Below are 14,338 nucleotides of genomic sequence, written 5' to 3'. Positions count from 1 at the left end.
CCAATACAAACCCGTTATTACTCCTTGACGGCAACATGTGCTTATGCGTGCCGCACAGTGGCTTCCGTTTTCCAACCAAACCTCATAATAAATAAAGTAATAGGGGTAGTACAGATCTTTCAGCTCAGCCCTCATTAGCATCGATGGATAGGGGGGTGCTCAATTATTACAGCTTTATATTCATCAATATCAAGTAATAGAGGTAGGACAGATCTCTCGGCTTCAGCTTCATAAATAATTGAAGGAGCGTCAGTCACGAGGCTAGTTTGGTCTATATAAGTGTTCCTCATATCCATCCCATCTCAATCATCAACCTGCCATAATATTTCAATCCTGACAGTAGCTATCAAGACTGCAATTTTTATTCACAATCTTCTCAACAATAAAAGCTTAACCGCTCTACGCTTTCAACCTTCCACCATGAAGTTCTACGTCGCCGCTACCATTCTTGCTCTCACTGTTGGCGCCATGAGCGTGGCGGTCCCCGAAGGCTTCAATGAGGCCCTGAATGTGGCAGTCCGTGAGGCCGTTACTAATCCATCCAACTCTGCAACTGGAGAAGTACGTAATGCCATAATTAAACTATCCGGGTCATAGAAGCAAGCTAACCCGTACCAGTGCAGGCCAGCGCTTCGTAAGCAACCAAACTGCCTAGTCTAACATCAATTATCATACTAAGCTGTAACAGAGTCTTGCGACAGAAATTCAGAGTGCTGTTCCAGGTTCTGTCTCCTTGGCCTCTGCCTGTGAGATTGCGAAATTATATTCGGCCCTGTGTGGACTTACTAGGTTTCGAAGCACAATCGCTGAATGGAGGGGTTGGGCTCACGAGGCGATTTGGTGCATTCAACATGGACAAATCGGTTGGGATTACTATGGACTTTCGTTTATTACATGTAGCTAGCTAAGATCCCTTTCAGGGGATCAAGGAATTCGAATTCTTTTGCTAATTCCTTGAATCGAACCCGTGCTTCTTCGATGATTTTTGCCAGCTTTAGACATAAAGCGAAATTTATAATAAAAGCGTCACCTTACCCGTATCATGTCAAACAGCACAGACCGAGTCGAGCATAAGGGTCGCAGAAGTGCAGTAACCGGTAGGTTCGTTATGAGACTCACAGATATATAAGGCTTCAAGATTCAGAGGAAGCTACGACTGAGCTTACTTGGTAATCGTTCTTACCATATATAAAATTAAAGGGCTTCAAGGAAGCTGCGATGGGGTTAGCTTAGAAATCGTTCTTGCCATATATGGAGCTTGGGGGTTCCTGGGCCAGACTGTTAGTCGTGATGAAGACAATGAGCTTGGATTGATTCACCCTGGCAGGTTATTCGTCCCATTTATTGTCACAAGTATAGTACGATTCATTCTCACGGTTATTACAACGGCCAAGATTATTATTTTCCATTGCTATAAATATGGTTTTTCAAAAACAAAATATAAATCGATAGAAACTAACCAAGCATCCCCCCCAGTAAGAAGCCACCCCTATCCCACCACCTCCAAACCCGCCCACAGCCATCCCAACACACCCCACTAACCCCATTATATCGCCGGCAAAGGCACAGTACGCTTCCAACCGTCAGCAAACATCCCACGCACATTCAGCGACCTCCAAGTTGTCAAACTCACCACCTCCCGGTACCGGAAGAAGACCGACACCAGCTCCATAAACCTAACACCCGTCCCAAAAGCCAGGAACGGGGCGATATAGCACACCACCTCCAGCGCCAGCTCGGGCGTACTATGAATTTATTAGCCTGCCTGTACCACTCACTCATCCTCTGCCCGCACACTACACTCTCTCGAGGGGTAGAACGAGCACGAACTAGGCAATAGGCAAGGGAACACCTACTTAGCTCTACGACTGGTGGTGAACAGATATGCAAGCTTGGCTGAATACCACAGCACGACGCCTAGGCAGAGGATCTGGGTCGCTATCATAATGGACATGGCTATGGAATCGAGGGCGCGGTTGAATCTCTCCATCTTGGGGGCGAAGGCGTCCATGGCGGCGAAGAATTTGTCGCTGCGGGTTGGGGCCGTGGTGCTGGCGATTTGGGTGGTGGTGGTGTGGGTGATGATGGGGTTGATGGGGTTGATGGGGTTGGTGAGTGGGAGGAGGGGATCTTGAGTCTGCTTTTCGGAGATATTGTTCATTGCTAAGGCTTTGATAGCGTTGTTGAAATCGATATATTAGTCTTTAATGGCGACAGCGGTGAGTTTGTAGAAGTAAGAAAAGAAATCGGGGGGGTTGTGCGAGAGCGAGATGTGGCACTAGGGACATCGTATGTTATGAGAAATAGTACGATTCTACTGAACTCTTATCGAAATTCTAAATCAGACCACCACACGCCATCTACCTAACAATCTAACATCACCACATTACAGGCCCCAAATCATAAGATTCTAAATTCCAAACGCACTCAACAAGCAATTGCTCTAAACCTCTCTCCCCCCACCCCTCCGCGCCAACTCCTGCCCAGCCTGTCTGACCCTCATCACCCCCAATATTCAAACGAAATCTTCCCCACGGGGCAAATTCAACTCCTCAATCCTCAGCATAAACTCCATGACTTTCGTGTACTACACCCCACAGTCGTCAGCATATTCTTCCCTCCCCACTGCCCCCCTTCTTCCCCTTCCCCACTACCCCCCTTCTTCCCCTTCCCCAAAACCCAAACAAAACCGAAAAAAACAGGGGGACCAGAGAAAAGAAAACTCACCTTAGAAATAGCATCCAAGACACAATACCCCATCTGCACCATCTGCAGGACGACAATCATGACGATCAGGTAGACGACTGGCATGACCGTGAAAGTCCCCTCCTTGTGCTCCCTGCATAGCCGTTAGTCAGTCTTCAGTTCAACCCACGCAGCGCACACCAAATAGATAGTAGTAGCAAAGTAAAGCAGAATAATAATCAAACGGGAGGGAGGAACAAAAAGTAAATACAATACATACACCAACCCAAAAGCCCCCCCACAAACCCCCACCACCCACCACGCCACCCCACCCAGACAAAGCGCCTGCACAGCCAATACCCCCATCCTCAGCCCCGCAGCCAGGAAATCATATACCCCCTCGAGCGCGATGATGGAGGTGAGGAAGGTCTGGAGAGCGGCTTTGGCGCGTGAGCGGAGGGTGTCGGTTATGCCGTCTTCGGTGTCTGCGTAGAGGGAGGAGGGGGCGGGAGGGGGGAGGGGTTGTTTTTCGAGATCGGTGGTGGTGGGGGGGGTTGAGAGGAGGTGGGGGGAGGTGGTGTGGTGGTGGTGGTGGTGTTTTTCGTTGGGGGAGGTGGTGGTGGAGGGGGACATTGTTGCGGTTGCGGTTGGTGGTGGTGGTGGTGGTGGTGGTGATGTTTGTGGTTTAGAAAATGTTGGGAAGAAGGAGGTTGTGGAAGAGAGAGAATAAGATGGATGGATGGATTGATGGATGAGTTATGGTTGATTTCCAAAAGAATAGATGCGGTTTTGATCAAATAATAAAAAAACGGATGTTACGACTCCCGCTAAAAGGTTTTCATATAAGTATATCAAATGATATGATGCACTCATCAGCCCACACACTCATCATCACCACGCGACGGGCTTGGTAGGTAGGACCTTTGTCTTGGGATTAGATAACCACCACCACCTCCGAGTTCGTTGGCATACATACACCCCACCAGCCACCAGCCATTTTACACACCCCTCCCCCTATCCATCATGAACATAATACCCATCCATCCATCCATCCATTCCAGCCATCCAGCTACTATAACCCGCCTTTCCGTTCGTAGTTCCAAAAAAAAATTCAAACGCCAAAATATGATAAAAATTAGCCCCTGTGTCCTGTACACCCCTCTGTACACCCCACCACACACCACCATCCTACGCCCGCGGCGTGAAAGTCTTCCATCATTCATTTCCCAGGACAGAATTACCCCTAATCGTTGAGTGATAAAAGGGATAAGATGGATATAAGGGTGATCAGCTAACACTCGACGTACCAGCACTCAACAAATCCGCTGCGTTCATGCCGCTCAGATCGCCGTTGATGCCGAAGAATTGGAACCTACAATCAACCGTTAGCATTAGCCACATTTTCTCCAACTCCCAAACCATAAACCCCCTTTTCCCCCCAACCACCCAAAACAACCAGCCAAAAAACAGCAAAGGGTAAAAAGAAAAAAGACAAGAACATACCAATCCTCAACATTCAACGTAGCCGGCACAGCAGTAGCACTACTCCAGCTCTCACTCGGACTCTGTCCCTGCTGTGCCCCCTCAAACCCCTGCCCCATCCCTCCCCACTGCGCCCCCCCAGCACCAGGCGGATACAACCCTCCCATTCCCACATCCACCCCCTGCTGCCCTTGGCCCCCCTGGCTGCCCATACTCCCCATCCTCCCCGCGCCCATACCAGGTGCAGAGGGACTCCCCCATTGAGCACCAGCGGGCGGAGGAGGGGAGTTTTGCATTCCGACCACGCCGCTGCCTTCGGGGAAGAGTTGGTCGGGTTGGAAGTTCTCCCACAGCGCCTGGCTAATAGACGGGCTATTCCTCGTCACGAGATACAAATCCGGCGGCGTAGCAGGCACCGAGAAAGAGGGGTTAAAAGGCGTAGGGGGCCTCGTGTGAGGACGCGATGACGTCCCGCCCATGAATGTATCTTGTGCCTGTCCCTGCTGTTGCTGTTGGAGTTGTGCAGCTGCTTGTTGGCGCGGGGAGAGGATGAGGGGTGGTGCGCCCATCGGGGCGTTTTCGCGCGCTGGTGTTTGGGGGCGGGAGCGCTCGTATGATTCTTGCGGGGCGAGGCCGTTGGGGGGGGCGAAGTCGAGGGCCATGTCGTCGTATTTCCTTTTTGTGTCTTCTTGTGGTCGTTGGTCTTGTTGTTGTTGCTGTTGCTGTTGCTGCTGGGCGGTAGTATGTAATTTTCCCCAGGTCTGCTGGGTTTTCTTATGCCGTTTCCCAGCGGCTTTCTGGAGTCGCTCTTCGAGTACCTTGTTCCCCAGAATCGATTCAAAAAGCGTATAGACCATCTTCGCCACGACCCACACCCTCGACACATCCTTGAGTCCATCCATACAAATCCGTATCCTCTCCTGCGTCTGCTGCTGCACCGCCGGCACCGACGACCGGTTCTGGTATACGTGCATGATCAGCGCCGAGAAGAGGGAGTACACCATGAACGCCGGTGCGAACTGGAGTTCGTTGTGCGCGCGCAGGTTGGCGATGATGGAGGTTATCATGCCCGCAGCCTGGAAGGCAATGTTGCGGCTCGGATAGGCGGAGTCTTCTGGAAATCCGCCTCGCGTAGAGGAGGCAGGGGGCATGTGTGCGCGGTGCAGGAGGCAGAGAGTGGTGTAGTAATTCGAGTGCAGCAAGGCGGACCAGAATTGATGCCGTGTAGGCTCCCAGTACACGTCTTTGGGGCAGTTTTGCAGCCAGTCCGCGAGCGCCATGTCGGAGTGGGTGAGGTCGATTGCGTTCTGCCGACGCGCTTTGGAGGCGACGCTGTATTGTTGGGAGAGGACTAGTCCCATGATCTCGCAGAGCTTGACGTACTGGAGGAAGAACTGCACGTGCGTCTGGTCGGGCGGGTACTGCTGGTTCGGGTTATCGTCTTCCTCCTCGATGAAGTCCTCCTCGCAGAGCATATCGACGTCCGAGTCATCGGTGTTGATATGCACGGGCCGGCCCAGGGCGACGGCTACTGAGCGATCACGCGTGAATAGCGTCCACCAGATGCGCTTCCACAGCTTCTTATCCGTAGCACTGAGCTGGGACTGGTCGACACTGCGGTGCATACCCGAGCCCTGCGCGACGATGGTGGCGACACGACTCCAGTAGAAGACGTTGCGGGTGACGTCCTCGGGTCCCTCCCAGTACCACCCCATCAGCACGAGGGCCTGCACGATGGTCACGCGGTCGTCCTCGTAGTTGGCGTCGTACAGCGCCTTGGCGCGCTTGTAGAACGTCATGGCGGCTGGGGTGGTGGAGCCTTGGGAATCCATGAGTTGAGGGTTGACGCATACGCGCGATCCGGCGAGGAGCATGGATTGTAGCAGGAGGAGCGAGGGGGGGTTCTTTGGGTCCTGGTATTGCCGCATGAAGCGCGTGCGGTTGATGACCGGGACGATGGGCGCGACCCACTTGAAGTAGGACTCGACGAGCTCGTCGCAGAGGGAGCGCGGTGGGAGCAGGAAGGCGCCACGCTGGTGGAGGATGTCGATCTCGACGTCGTCGAGGTCTGTGAGGCGCGAGCGTGCGCCGCGCACGTTGTCGGGGAGGGGGTAGTGGACGACGTCGGCGCTGCCGTGGCGGTCGTGCACGAGCAGGGTTAGGTTGGAGGACTCGCCGAGGTAGGCGACGCGGCCGGCTTCCTTGATGGGTGCGCGTGAGAACTTGGGCTTCATGAAGTGAAGGTAGATGCCCTCATCCTGCTCAGCCTGCCGCGCCTGCGACTCGCTGACTTGGGTGGTTGGCGTGCCGCTGGGGGCGACGAAGTTCCCAGAGGAGTGTGGTGGCGGCGCAGCGTATCCGATGCTGGCTATGGATTCGGTTCCTGGTGAAGGGGCCTCCGCTGTGTCACCGCGGTCACTGGAGTAGGTTAGTATGCGTACTCGTATGTCATATACTATTGCTTTGGGAAATCCCAGCATGCATCAACGCACCTATCCGAGTCCTTCATGCGCGTGCTGCCCGCAGCAGCAGCTTGCGTCTTCTTTCGCTTCGGCGTCGGGATCTTGCATTCGATGGAGAAGGCGACGCAGTTTGTGCACGGCACGCCCAGGCTTGCTGCATCGCAGCGGACCTAACATCGTGTCAGTCGACCTGTCCATGCAGATGATACGTACATGATGTGCGACAGGGGCAGGCTCGGCAGCCGGGTCAGGCATGTAGTAGATGTATATGTGTATACGTCGTGTACAGTATGCCGTCGACGACGAGCCAGTCGCCATGGAGGGGGGTGGATGAGAAGCTCATGTAGGTGTAAGGATGTAACGTACTTTTCTCGCATGACATGTCTGTAATAGCGGTAGAAACTCTGGTCAGCAAGCATTCCCCAAAAGTAAATTATCGTAATGTACCCCCCCAGGTAAGGTAAGGGGGTAGTAGTAGTAAGGTAAAGAGTTGGAGATATTTCAGAAATTGGGGAAATCGGGGTTGGTTGATTGGAGGTGTTTTGGAGCTTCTTGAGAGGTGTTGATAGTAGATAGTAGATAGTGATCATATAATCCATCCTCGGTGCCTCGGCACAAGAACACCAAAAACCACCAACCACCCAGTGTGCAGCGCGCCAATGACGATTACAAAAGGCTACGAGCCCCCGCCAAACCACGAAACCGCATCGTCGCAATGCGAAATGTCGGAATTGATTGAAAGGGAAGGAAGGTGGTCGCAGGAATTATATTAAAAAAACAAAATCGAAAACATACCTCGCACGCTCTCGACGCTCGCTGTCTACACATCGAAAACCACGAGTCAGCCACAGCTCCCTCTCGTTGTTATCAAGCTTGGCGCACACATGCATCAAGCTCGAGCTCATCGCATCTCTCAAACTAGAGCGTAACAAAACAGCAGGAGGGGATCAGGGGAAGGGAGGGGAAGGGATATTCGCGAAACGCACCTCCTAAAACTCGGATGTCCGGGCGTCTGATTATTCGGCGCAGCATTGCTGCCCTGTGGTGGCGTGGCGGCAGCCATGGATGGGGCGCGCGCGGCGGCGAGGTTGTGGACGTGGTCGATGGATGCCATGGGGCTGGTTAGGGTGAGGTTATTGATGTGCGCGCTCATGCGCTGGGGGGGGTGAGGGGAGTGAGGTTGTTGTGGTGAAGGTATGAATGGACCGTATGGGGGGAGTCGGAGAGTCTAGGTTGGAGATGCGATGGAGGTGGGCGGAGTTGGAGTAGTGAGTGGATCGTGGTCGTGTGGTATTGGTTTGATATTCCTTCCTTCCTTCTTCCCTTTTGCTCCTTCTTCGCTGTCGTCGCTGTAGATTATCGTCGTCGCAGCCGTGGTGGTGTGTTGTATATCCTGTAGATTGGAGGCGGAGATGTTGGTGGAGTAGGAGTAGTGGTCGTGTGGTAAGTTCGTTCGTTCGATATTCCTTCTTCCCTCGTCTCCTTCTTCTTTTTTCTCCGCTGTCGCAGCTGTAATTATTCGTCGTCGTAACCGTAGTGGTGTGTGTTGTATATAACGTAACTGTAGATGAAGGATTGAAGAAGAAGCGAAGATCGGTCTCAGTCGGCGTGGAAGTCTCGTCTCGTCCTTTCGTTCCTTTTGAGTGGGACGACAATAGGGAAGGAGCGACTTGAGCAACACCCCGGTTTTCTACGGTGGCGGCGTGTACTGGGTGGTGGTTGGCTGGTTTTTGGCTGGAGTTTCGCTGCCTTGGGGTCGCTTAGGAGGGGAATGGATGGGGGGGATGGGGGGGATGGATTAGGTAGGTTGGGGGGGTATGGGGGGGGAGAGTGGAAATAGACGGAAGAGCAGTGGGAAGTACCGGTGGTAGTGGTGGATGGGAGGGTTAGGGGGAGAATAAAGGCAGAATAGAGGGAGTAGAAGTACACAGAAGAGCAATAAGAAGTACCACTCCTAACTATTGTCTAGTGGTGGCAATGGGGATAGAAAGGAGTTTGGAAGGGGATGGAAGTATCTTAGGTGATGGGTTTGTATGTGGTTTAGTGTTTGTTTAGTAGGGTGTGGTTAGGGTGGGGTACATGATCATGCATGCAATCCCCCAATCCTAACCCCCTAATCCCACACATCACCTTTAGGGAAGGTACTTGGGGGGGTACTTGCAACAGAACCACTAACTGTGAAGTGTGTGAGTGTGTGAGTGTGAGTGAGGAGGGAGGGAGGGAGGAGTGGTAGTAGTAGTGGTACTACACTGGTACTGCACTCTCTACTGTAGATTTTGGATGTTCACACTATTTCTTATATGGTACTACTTAACTTACTATGGTACTACTACTACTTACTATCATACTACCTACTATCTACAACTGTATTACTCTCCTGTAGAACTATCCTGCAGAACTAACTACACAGTGTTACAGTGTTACTGTAACTATCCCCATGATTACACCCTGTCCATATACTAAGATTAACACAAAATCCAGCCAGACCTGCAGAACTGTCCAGTACCACATTCCCCCTCCTGCAGATTTCCAGATTTCCCACAGATTTCCCACAAACGGTACTTCCCGCATCACCCACCACACCATATAAATCCCAAGTACCCTCCATCCCCACATCATACTCCGGCTCAAGCCACCACAACCAGCACACTCTCCCCCCTTCAATTGAAACCACCGAAGCCACCGATTCCAGTATATACAAAAATCATAAAACACATACATATATCCATCGGAACAAAACGGACTACTCACCCCCCTTACAAATCCCCCCCAAAAATAAACCATCAAACCCCCCTCCCCTTCCCTTCCCCGCGCATAACAAATCTCCACCAAACAACCCCAGCCAAGTTTCAGCCTTGGGCCTTACTGGGCGATTTCTGGGCGGTGGGCGTTTGGTGGGCGCGGGGAGTGCGGGGAAGATGCCGAGGTAGGATTTAATGCGTGCTTATGTACAGTGGTGAGGTAAGCAGGATGAGATATTACGGAGGAGGAGGGGATAGTGATTGATAGCGATGTTTTGACGAGATGATCGTGAAAAGAAGCAGTGATGAGGAGGGCAATATTGAACGCCCGGAGGGGTTTCCGGTGGTGGTAGGATTGGTAGGATTGGTGGTGGCGTAGCAGTGAGTGTTGGTCTGTCTGATTGATGCGCCTCCATCATGCATACTCTACTCTCTCCTCCATCAACAACCACCCCCTCTCCCATCGACGAAGGCGCCAATGAGGTGCCTGCCCGACTTCTATAGTACCTTTCTTTAGTACGACTCACTTGTGGATAGTAAGTAAGCACACATGCTCATTTGGTATAAGTAGTTGTGCATTATATTATGTCCCAGTAATGTAAGTAGTAGTGTTAGTAGTCTAGTTAATTGTACATCTTCATCTCCGCCGTCTCGGGCAAGATGCACGTGCAAATCTCCAATCCCCACCTGATCGTAAGGGAGGGACCCTGTCTATATCATATCTTCTCCAATCTCCAACGCGAACGCGAACGAATGAATGGAATCTGCAATCCCCTCTAACTTCGGATTCTTGTTCCCCTCACGATCAACACCGTGCGCTTTTGTCTCCTCATGGTCGCTTCCTCGGTTATCATATCACCACCACCCCCTAACTTCTCTCTCGTGATAACAACCACCACCATCATCTTTCACTTCTCTCTCCTCACAAACACAACCGCCCTTCACTTTTCTATCTCCTCACCCCTCACACCTTCCACTTCCCACCCCTTCCTCACCACCACCATAAACTCGATCAAACCTCCACCCCCCCAACAAAAACCTCACTAACCCCCTCCAGCACCGCCACAAACACCCCCAACAAACTCGCAATAACAAAATGACTAATCGTACTCCCAATCTCCAACCAACTCCCCTCATCCCTGACCGTCCAAAAAAAGTGCACAGTCAAGAAATCCGCCACCCCCATCACCAGCATGAACAGCGCGCTCGGCGCTACTCCCAACCTCTTATTCAGGACTCCCAGATTGGCCGAGATGAGAGCAAACGGGATGAGTAGTTTTAGGAGGAGCAAGCCGCCTTGGGAGAAGGGATCGAAGACGGGGAGGAGGCGGTAGACGCTGACCAGACTGAAGGAGGAGATGGAGGCGATGTTTCCGGTGCTGAAGAAGGCGGATTGGAGGAGGGCGAGGAAGAAGAGGGAGGTGCGGAGGTCGGGGAGGGAGAGGGAGCGGTGGGGTGTTGCTGCTAGGGAGGGGGGGAGGAGGGCGGGTGGTTCTGCCAGGGGTTCGGCCTTTCCGTTGGATTTGACTTTGGTGGTTTTTGATGCTTTGGGCTTTGCTGGGGTGGTGGTCGTGGTCTTCGATTCTGGTGATGCGGCGACGACGGCGGTGGCGGGGGGGTTGGAAGAAACATAGATCTTATGCTCCATCCTCACCCACGTAACCAACAACACGCAGAAAACAAAATAAAACAACCCCTCATACGAGATCGACAAGATAACGAAGATAGGGCTGAACGTGAGGAATAACACCACCAGTCGGTGGAGGTAGTGGTTATTCGGGCTCAAGCGGTGCATGAACGGCATCAGAAGGGAGAGAACTGCTGTTATTAGCCTCATCATCGATAGCGCTGGGAGGGGGGGGGAGGGGGGGTTAGCCCGCTTGCCATCCCCGTCGGTTCATACTAGTGGGGGAGGACATAGTAGAGGGCGGGTGGCGTGCGGGCCGTGGTGGGGGGGGTTAGAAAGTAGAGACGACGTACCGAGAATAGTCCAGCCAAGCACCTGTTCGCCGCGGGGAAGACCCTGTTTCGCTTGTAGTGACAAGACGGAAGAGCGCGTCACGATCATGGAGAGGATTATTAGGCCGATCTGGTGGGGGTTAGCTTGTGGGTGCGGGGGATGCGGGGTAGGGCCGAGGTTGACTGGGGTAAGGGGAGGGGGTAGGTAGGGGGTAGTGTGGGCTATGAGGGGACGAACCTGGACTCCGATCATGATGCGGGACATGGGGTTTGCGGGGCGTGTGGTTGGGTTCTCGCCGTCGAGGGCGGAGTTGCGGAGGAGTTGGTATTCGAAGATGAGGTAGAGGAGGCCGATTATGACCATTAGGGAGCCGCCGTAGAGACTGGAGTTGTTAGTTTTCGTTTTAGGAGTGGAGAGGGGGAGGGGAGCGCATACATCTGGGTGATGTCCTCGACCTTGACAACGGGGAGTAAGGTGAATGTGCTCATAGCGAGACATGCAGCGATCCAGGTGAAGATGAGCAGGCGGTTTTCGCTGATGAACTTTGAGCCGTAGAAGAATGGCCAGATAGCTGCGAGGACGAAGAGGCCGGAGAAGATCTCACGGTGGGTGTAGCCCAGCGCCTGTCATAATTAGCCACCATTCCATAAATCCATCCACAAGGATCCGAAACTCACCAATGCCTCCAAAAACACCATCGCCAAAACACCCTGCACCAAAACAGCAGCCCACCCCCCAACACCCTTCACCTGCGCAAACAGCGCCTTCCTACCCGCCGCCAACGACGTGCGGCGCGCAAATACCTCTTCCCAGAACGCTACCGGGAAGGCAGCATACAGGTAATACATGTAGGGGCTCTTTGACGCCATAAACGACGCATACAGCGCGACCAGCACGCTGGCGAAGAAGACCACGCTACCGATCGAGCGGGACGTCTCGATCGCACCATGCAGGACGTGCAGATCGATGACCGTGGTGACCGCGAAGGCGATCCAGCCAACATATCCGATCGTGATGAGGGCGCGCAGGAACAACCAGTCGTAGGTCTGGAGGTATCGCAAACCCTGAAGACCAAGCTGGACAAGCTCAGCGGTGGCACGGATAGCGTCTTCGGGACGATTAGCGTCGATGAGGGCGCGGATGTCAGCGATGCGAGCTGCGACGGCGTTGTCATTTCCAAGAGCTGGGAATGGGCGGAAGCGGAGCTGGTTGGCTTGCTTCTGCTCCTCTTTGACGCGGTACATTTCCAGGATGGCTTGGGCGTTGACGAGGGCGGCTTCGGCCTTCTCGGTGGTGGAGCCGGCGAGGAAGGAGAGGGGGAGCTCGCCGACGGAGTTTACGGGGAAGGCGAGGCCGGCGAGGTAGGACATGAGTGCCGCGACGTCGGCTTGGGCGACGTCGTGGCGCTGGATGTGGTCGAGGTTCCAGTCGGAGGAGAACTCGTTGTGTCCGGGTGCGATGCCTTTCTCGACGGTGACGGGTTTCGCCACGCCGGAGCCCCATGCAATGAGGGGCGTGCGGGTGTTGTCTGGGTGGCCGTCACCGTGGCTTCCGAAATCACTCATTCCGTGGTCGGCTGTGAAGACGAAGGCGGTCTTGTCGTCGGCGTAGAACTCCTCGATGAGTGTCGTTATCTCCTCCACGCCCTTGTCCACGACCTGGAGGTTATGGAGGTACTCCTTCGAGTGCGGCCTGTATGCGTGACCAGACGTGTCGAGGCCGAGCAAGTGCAGGAAGAACACCAGTTTATCTTGCCTCAACTGCGCATTGAGAGTAGCATTCGTCGCCGCCTCCGCGAACAGGGCCTTGACGCGGTCAAACACCCAAATATCCAATAGCGTAGCATCCATCGAGAAGTCCTCAAACTCATGCCCATACGTATCCCCATCGACGCGTCCTGGCTCTGCACCCTCCTGGAACATAGGCAGGATATCAGGGCTACCCCAACTCCATGTGTGACGACTGCGGTTGAACACACTGTCGAAGTTGACGGGGTTGAGCTTCCAACCGGTCGTGACGGCCGAAACATCCTCGTACAACCCGGCAATCAGGGCAACGTGGCCGGGCCGAGACTCAGTCGGGACACGCGTATGCGATACGCCAAAGGTTCCGTGTTCGAGGATGCGCGAGCGCAGGAAGGGCGCAAGATGGCGTGGCTCCTCGTCGGCGGGGGAGGTGGGGTAAGGGATGGGGAGGGACTGGAAGGCTTTGTCGGCGCGAAGGCCATCACCTAGGATATTGTTAGCTTTGCGCAGCAATTAGGGGATATAGCAAATCAAGCACGTACCGACGTAGAGGACCAGTCGCTGCGCGGGGGCTTCGACTTCTTTGGGGCGTTCGACCTCGAACTGGCGCATCCCAGACACGATGGGGCTGACGAAGTAGATGTCGAAGATTGAGAAGATGTACACGAAGTGGAAGACCACCGCCGTGAGCAGGAAGCCGAATCGTGTGACTCTCGCCATCTTAGCAGTTGTTGTAGATATCCAATGTCGATAATTGAGTGTCTGCGGCGTAGCCGTAGCTTCAAGAGCTGTTTGAGGCTGTCGCGATACAGGCTCTGTATAGTAAATGAGTGGCGCGTCTAATGTACAGACAGGACATCAATCTCTTCGAAAAGAGGATATCCAGATAAAGAGAGTGGTCGCGGCGTCGCTGCGAAGGGAGCAGTCTACGTACAAACTAATCCATCAAGGTTGTGAAGTTGTGTCCTGACCAAAACAGTAATTTCGTGGTCTGGCAGGGATTAATTAATTGCCGGTCCCTTGAACCAACACATGTCGATCGTCACAATTGTGCGTATTTATAGAATTATCATGGAACATCAAAACAATAATTACTGCGAATTCAAGAGAATTATAACGTTAAACACTGTACTTTGAATACTCCAACGTATCACTGTTATCACTATCATAAACACAAACTGCACGGTATGATAAACAAAACAACCCTAATGATCCCATCCCATCCACCCCCAAACTCCGACCCAACCCCTCCCCCCACTACCC

General features: G+C 53.3%; 5 protein-coding genes across 5 annotated transcripts; 1 reads left to right on the top strand and 4 right to left on the bottom strand.

The window, feature by feature from the left end:
• Positions 1-420: 420 nt before the first annotated feature.
• On the top strand, positions 421-750 carry VE01_04868 (uncharacterized protein; the record flags this gene model as incomplete). Its single annotated transcript, XM_018274336.1, has 3 exons — positions 421-561; positions 619-634; positions 689-750. 3 exons carry the CDS (start codon positions 421-423, stop codon positions 748-750), a joined length of 219 nt encoding a protein of 72 aa, XP_018130895.1.
• Positions 751-1,546: 796 nt separating this feature from the next.
• Positions 1,547-2,161, bottom strand: VE01_04867 (uncharacterized protein; the record flags this gene model as incomplete). Its single annotated transcript, XM_018274335.1, has 3 exons — positions 1,547-1,573; positions 1,634-1,745; positions 1,857-2,161. The coding sequence occupies 3 exons, from the start codon at positions 2,159-2,161 to the stop codon at positions 1,547-1,549; spliced, it is 444 nt and encodes a 147-aa protein (XP_018130809.1).
• Positions 2,162-2,515: 354 nt separating this feature from the next.
• On the bottom strand, positions 2,516-3,318 carry VE01_04866 (uncharacterized protein; the record flags this gene model as incomplete). The annotated part of the gene is made up of 3 exons (XM_018274334.1): positions 2,516-2,587; positions 2,728-2,839; positions 3,005-3,318. The coding sequence occupies 3 exons, from the start codon at positions 3,316-3,318 to the stop codon at positions 2,516-2,518; spliced, it is 498 nt and encodes a 165-aa protein (XP_018130888.1).
• Positions 3,319-3,506: 188 nt separating this feature from the next.
• On the bottom strand, positions 3,507-8,593 carry CTF1 (beta-1,6-N-acetylglucosaminyltransferase, contains WSC domain). The gene is made up of 6 exons (XM_059463648.1): positions 7,616-8,593; positions 7,425-7,449; positions 6,996-7,013; positions 6,660-6,799; positions 4,189-6,585; positions 3,507-4,057 (listed from the first exon to the last, which is right to left on the bottom strand). Exons 1-6 carry the CDS (start codon positions 7,780-7,782, stop codon positions 3,973-3,975), a joined length of 2,832 nt encoding a protein of 943 aa, XP_059319739.1. The 5' UTR covers positions 7,783-8,593; the 3' UTR covers positions 3,507-3,972.
• A 1,332-nt stretch (positions 8,594-9,925) lies between these two features.
• MCD4 (Glycosyl phosphatidyl inositol anchor synthesis) lies at positions 9,926-14,023 on the bottom strand. Its single transcript, XM_018274332.2, has 6 exons — positions 13,618-14,023; positions 12,008-13,560; positions 11,766-11,953; positions 11,568-11,712; positions 11,351-11,459; positions 9,926-11,188 (listed from the first exon to the last, which is right to left on the bottom strand). The coding sequence occupies exons 1-6, from the start codon at positions 13,793-13,795 to the stop codon at positions 10,383-10,385; spliced, it is 2,979 nt and encodes a 992-aa protein (XP_018130890.1). The 5' UTR covers positions 13,796-14,023; the 3' UTR covers positions 9,926-10,382.
• Between the last annotated feature and the right edge of the window lie 315 nt (positions 14,024-14,338).

This window comes from Pseudogymnoascus verrucosus, assembly GCF_001662655.1.
Source record: "Pseudogymnoascus verrucosus strain UAMH 10579 unplaced genomic scaffold scaffold_19, whole genome shotgun sequence".
Lineage (NCBI taxonomy): Eukaryota > Fungi > Ascomycota > Leotiomycetes > Thelebolales > Thelebolaceae > Pseudogymnoascus > Pseudogymnoascus verrucosus.
This window is presented reverse-complemented; position numbering and strand designations above follow the sequence as displayed.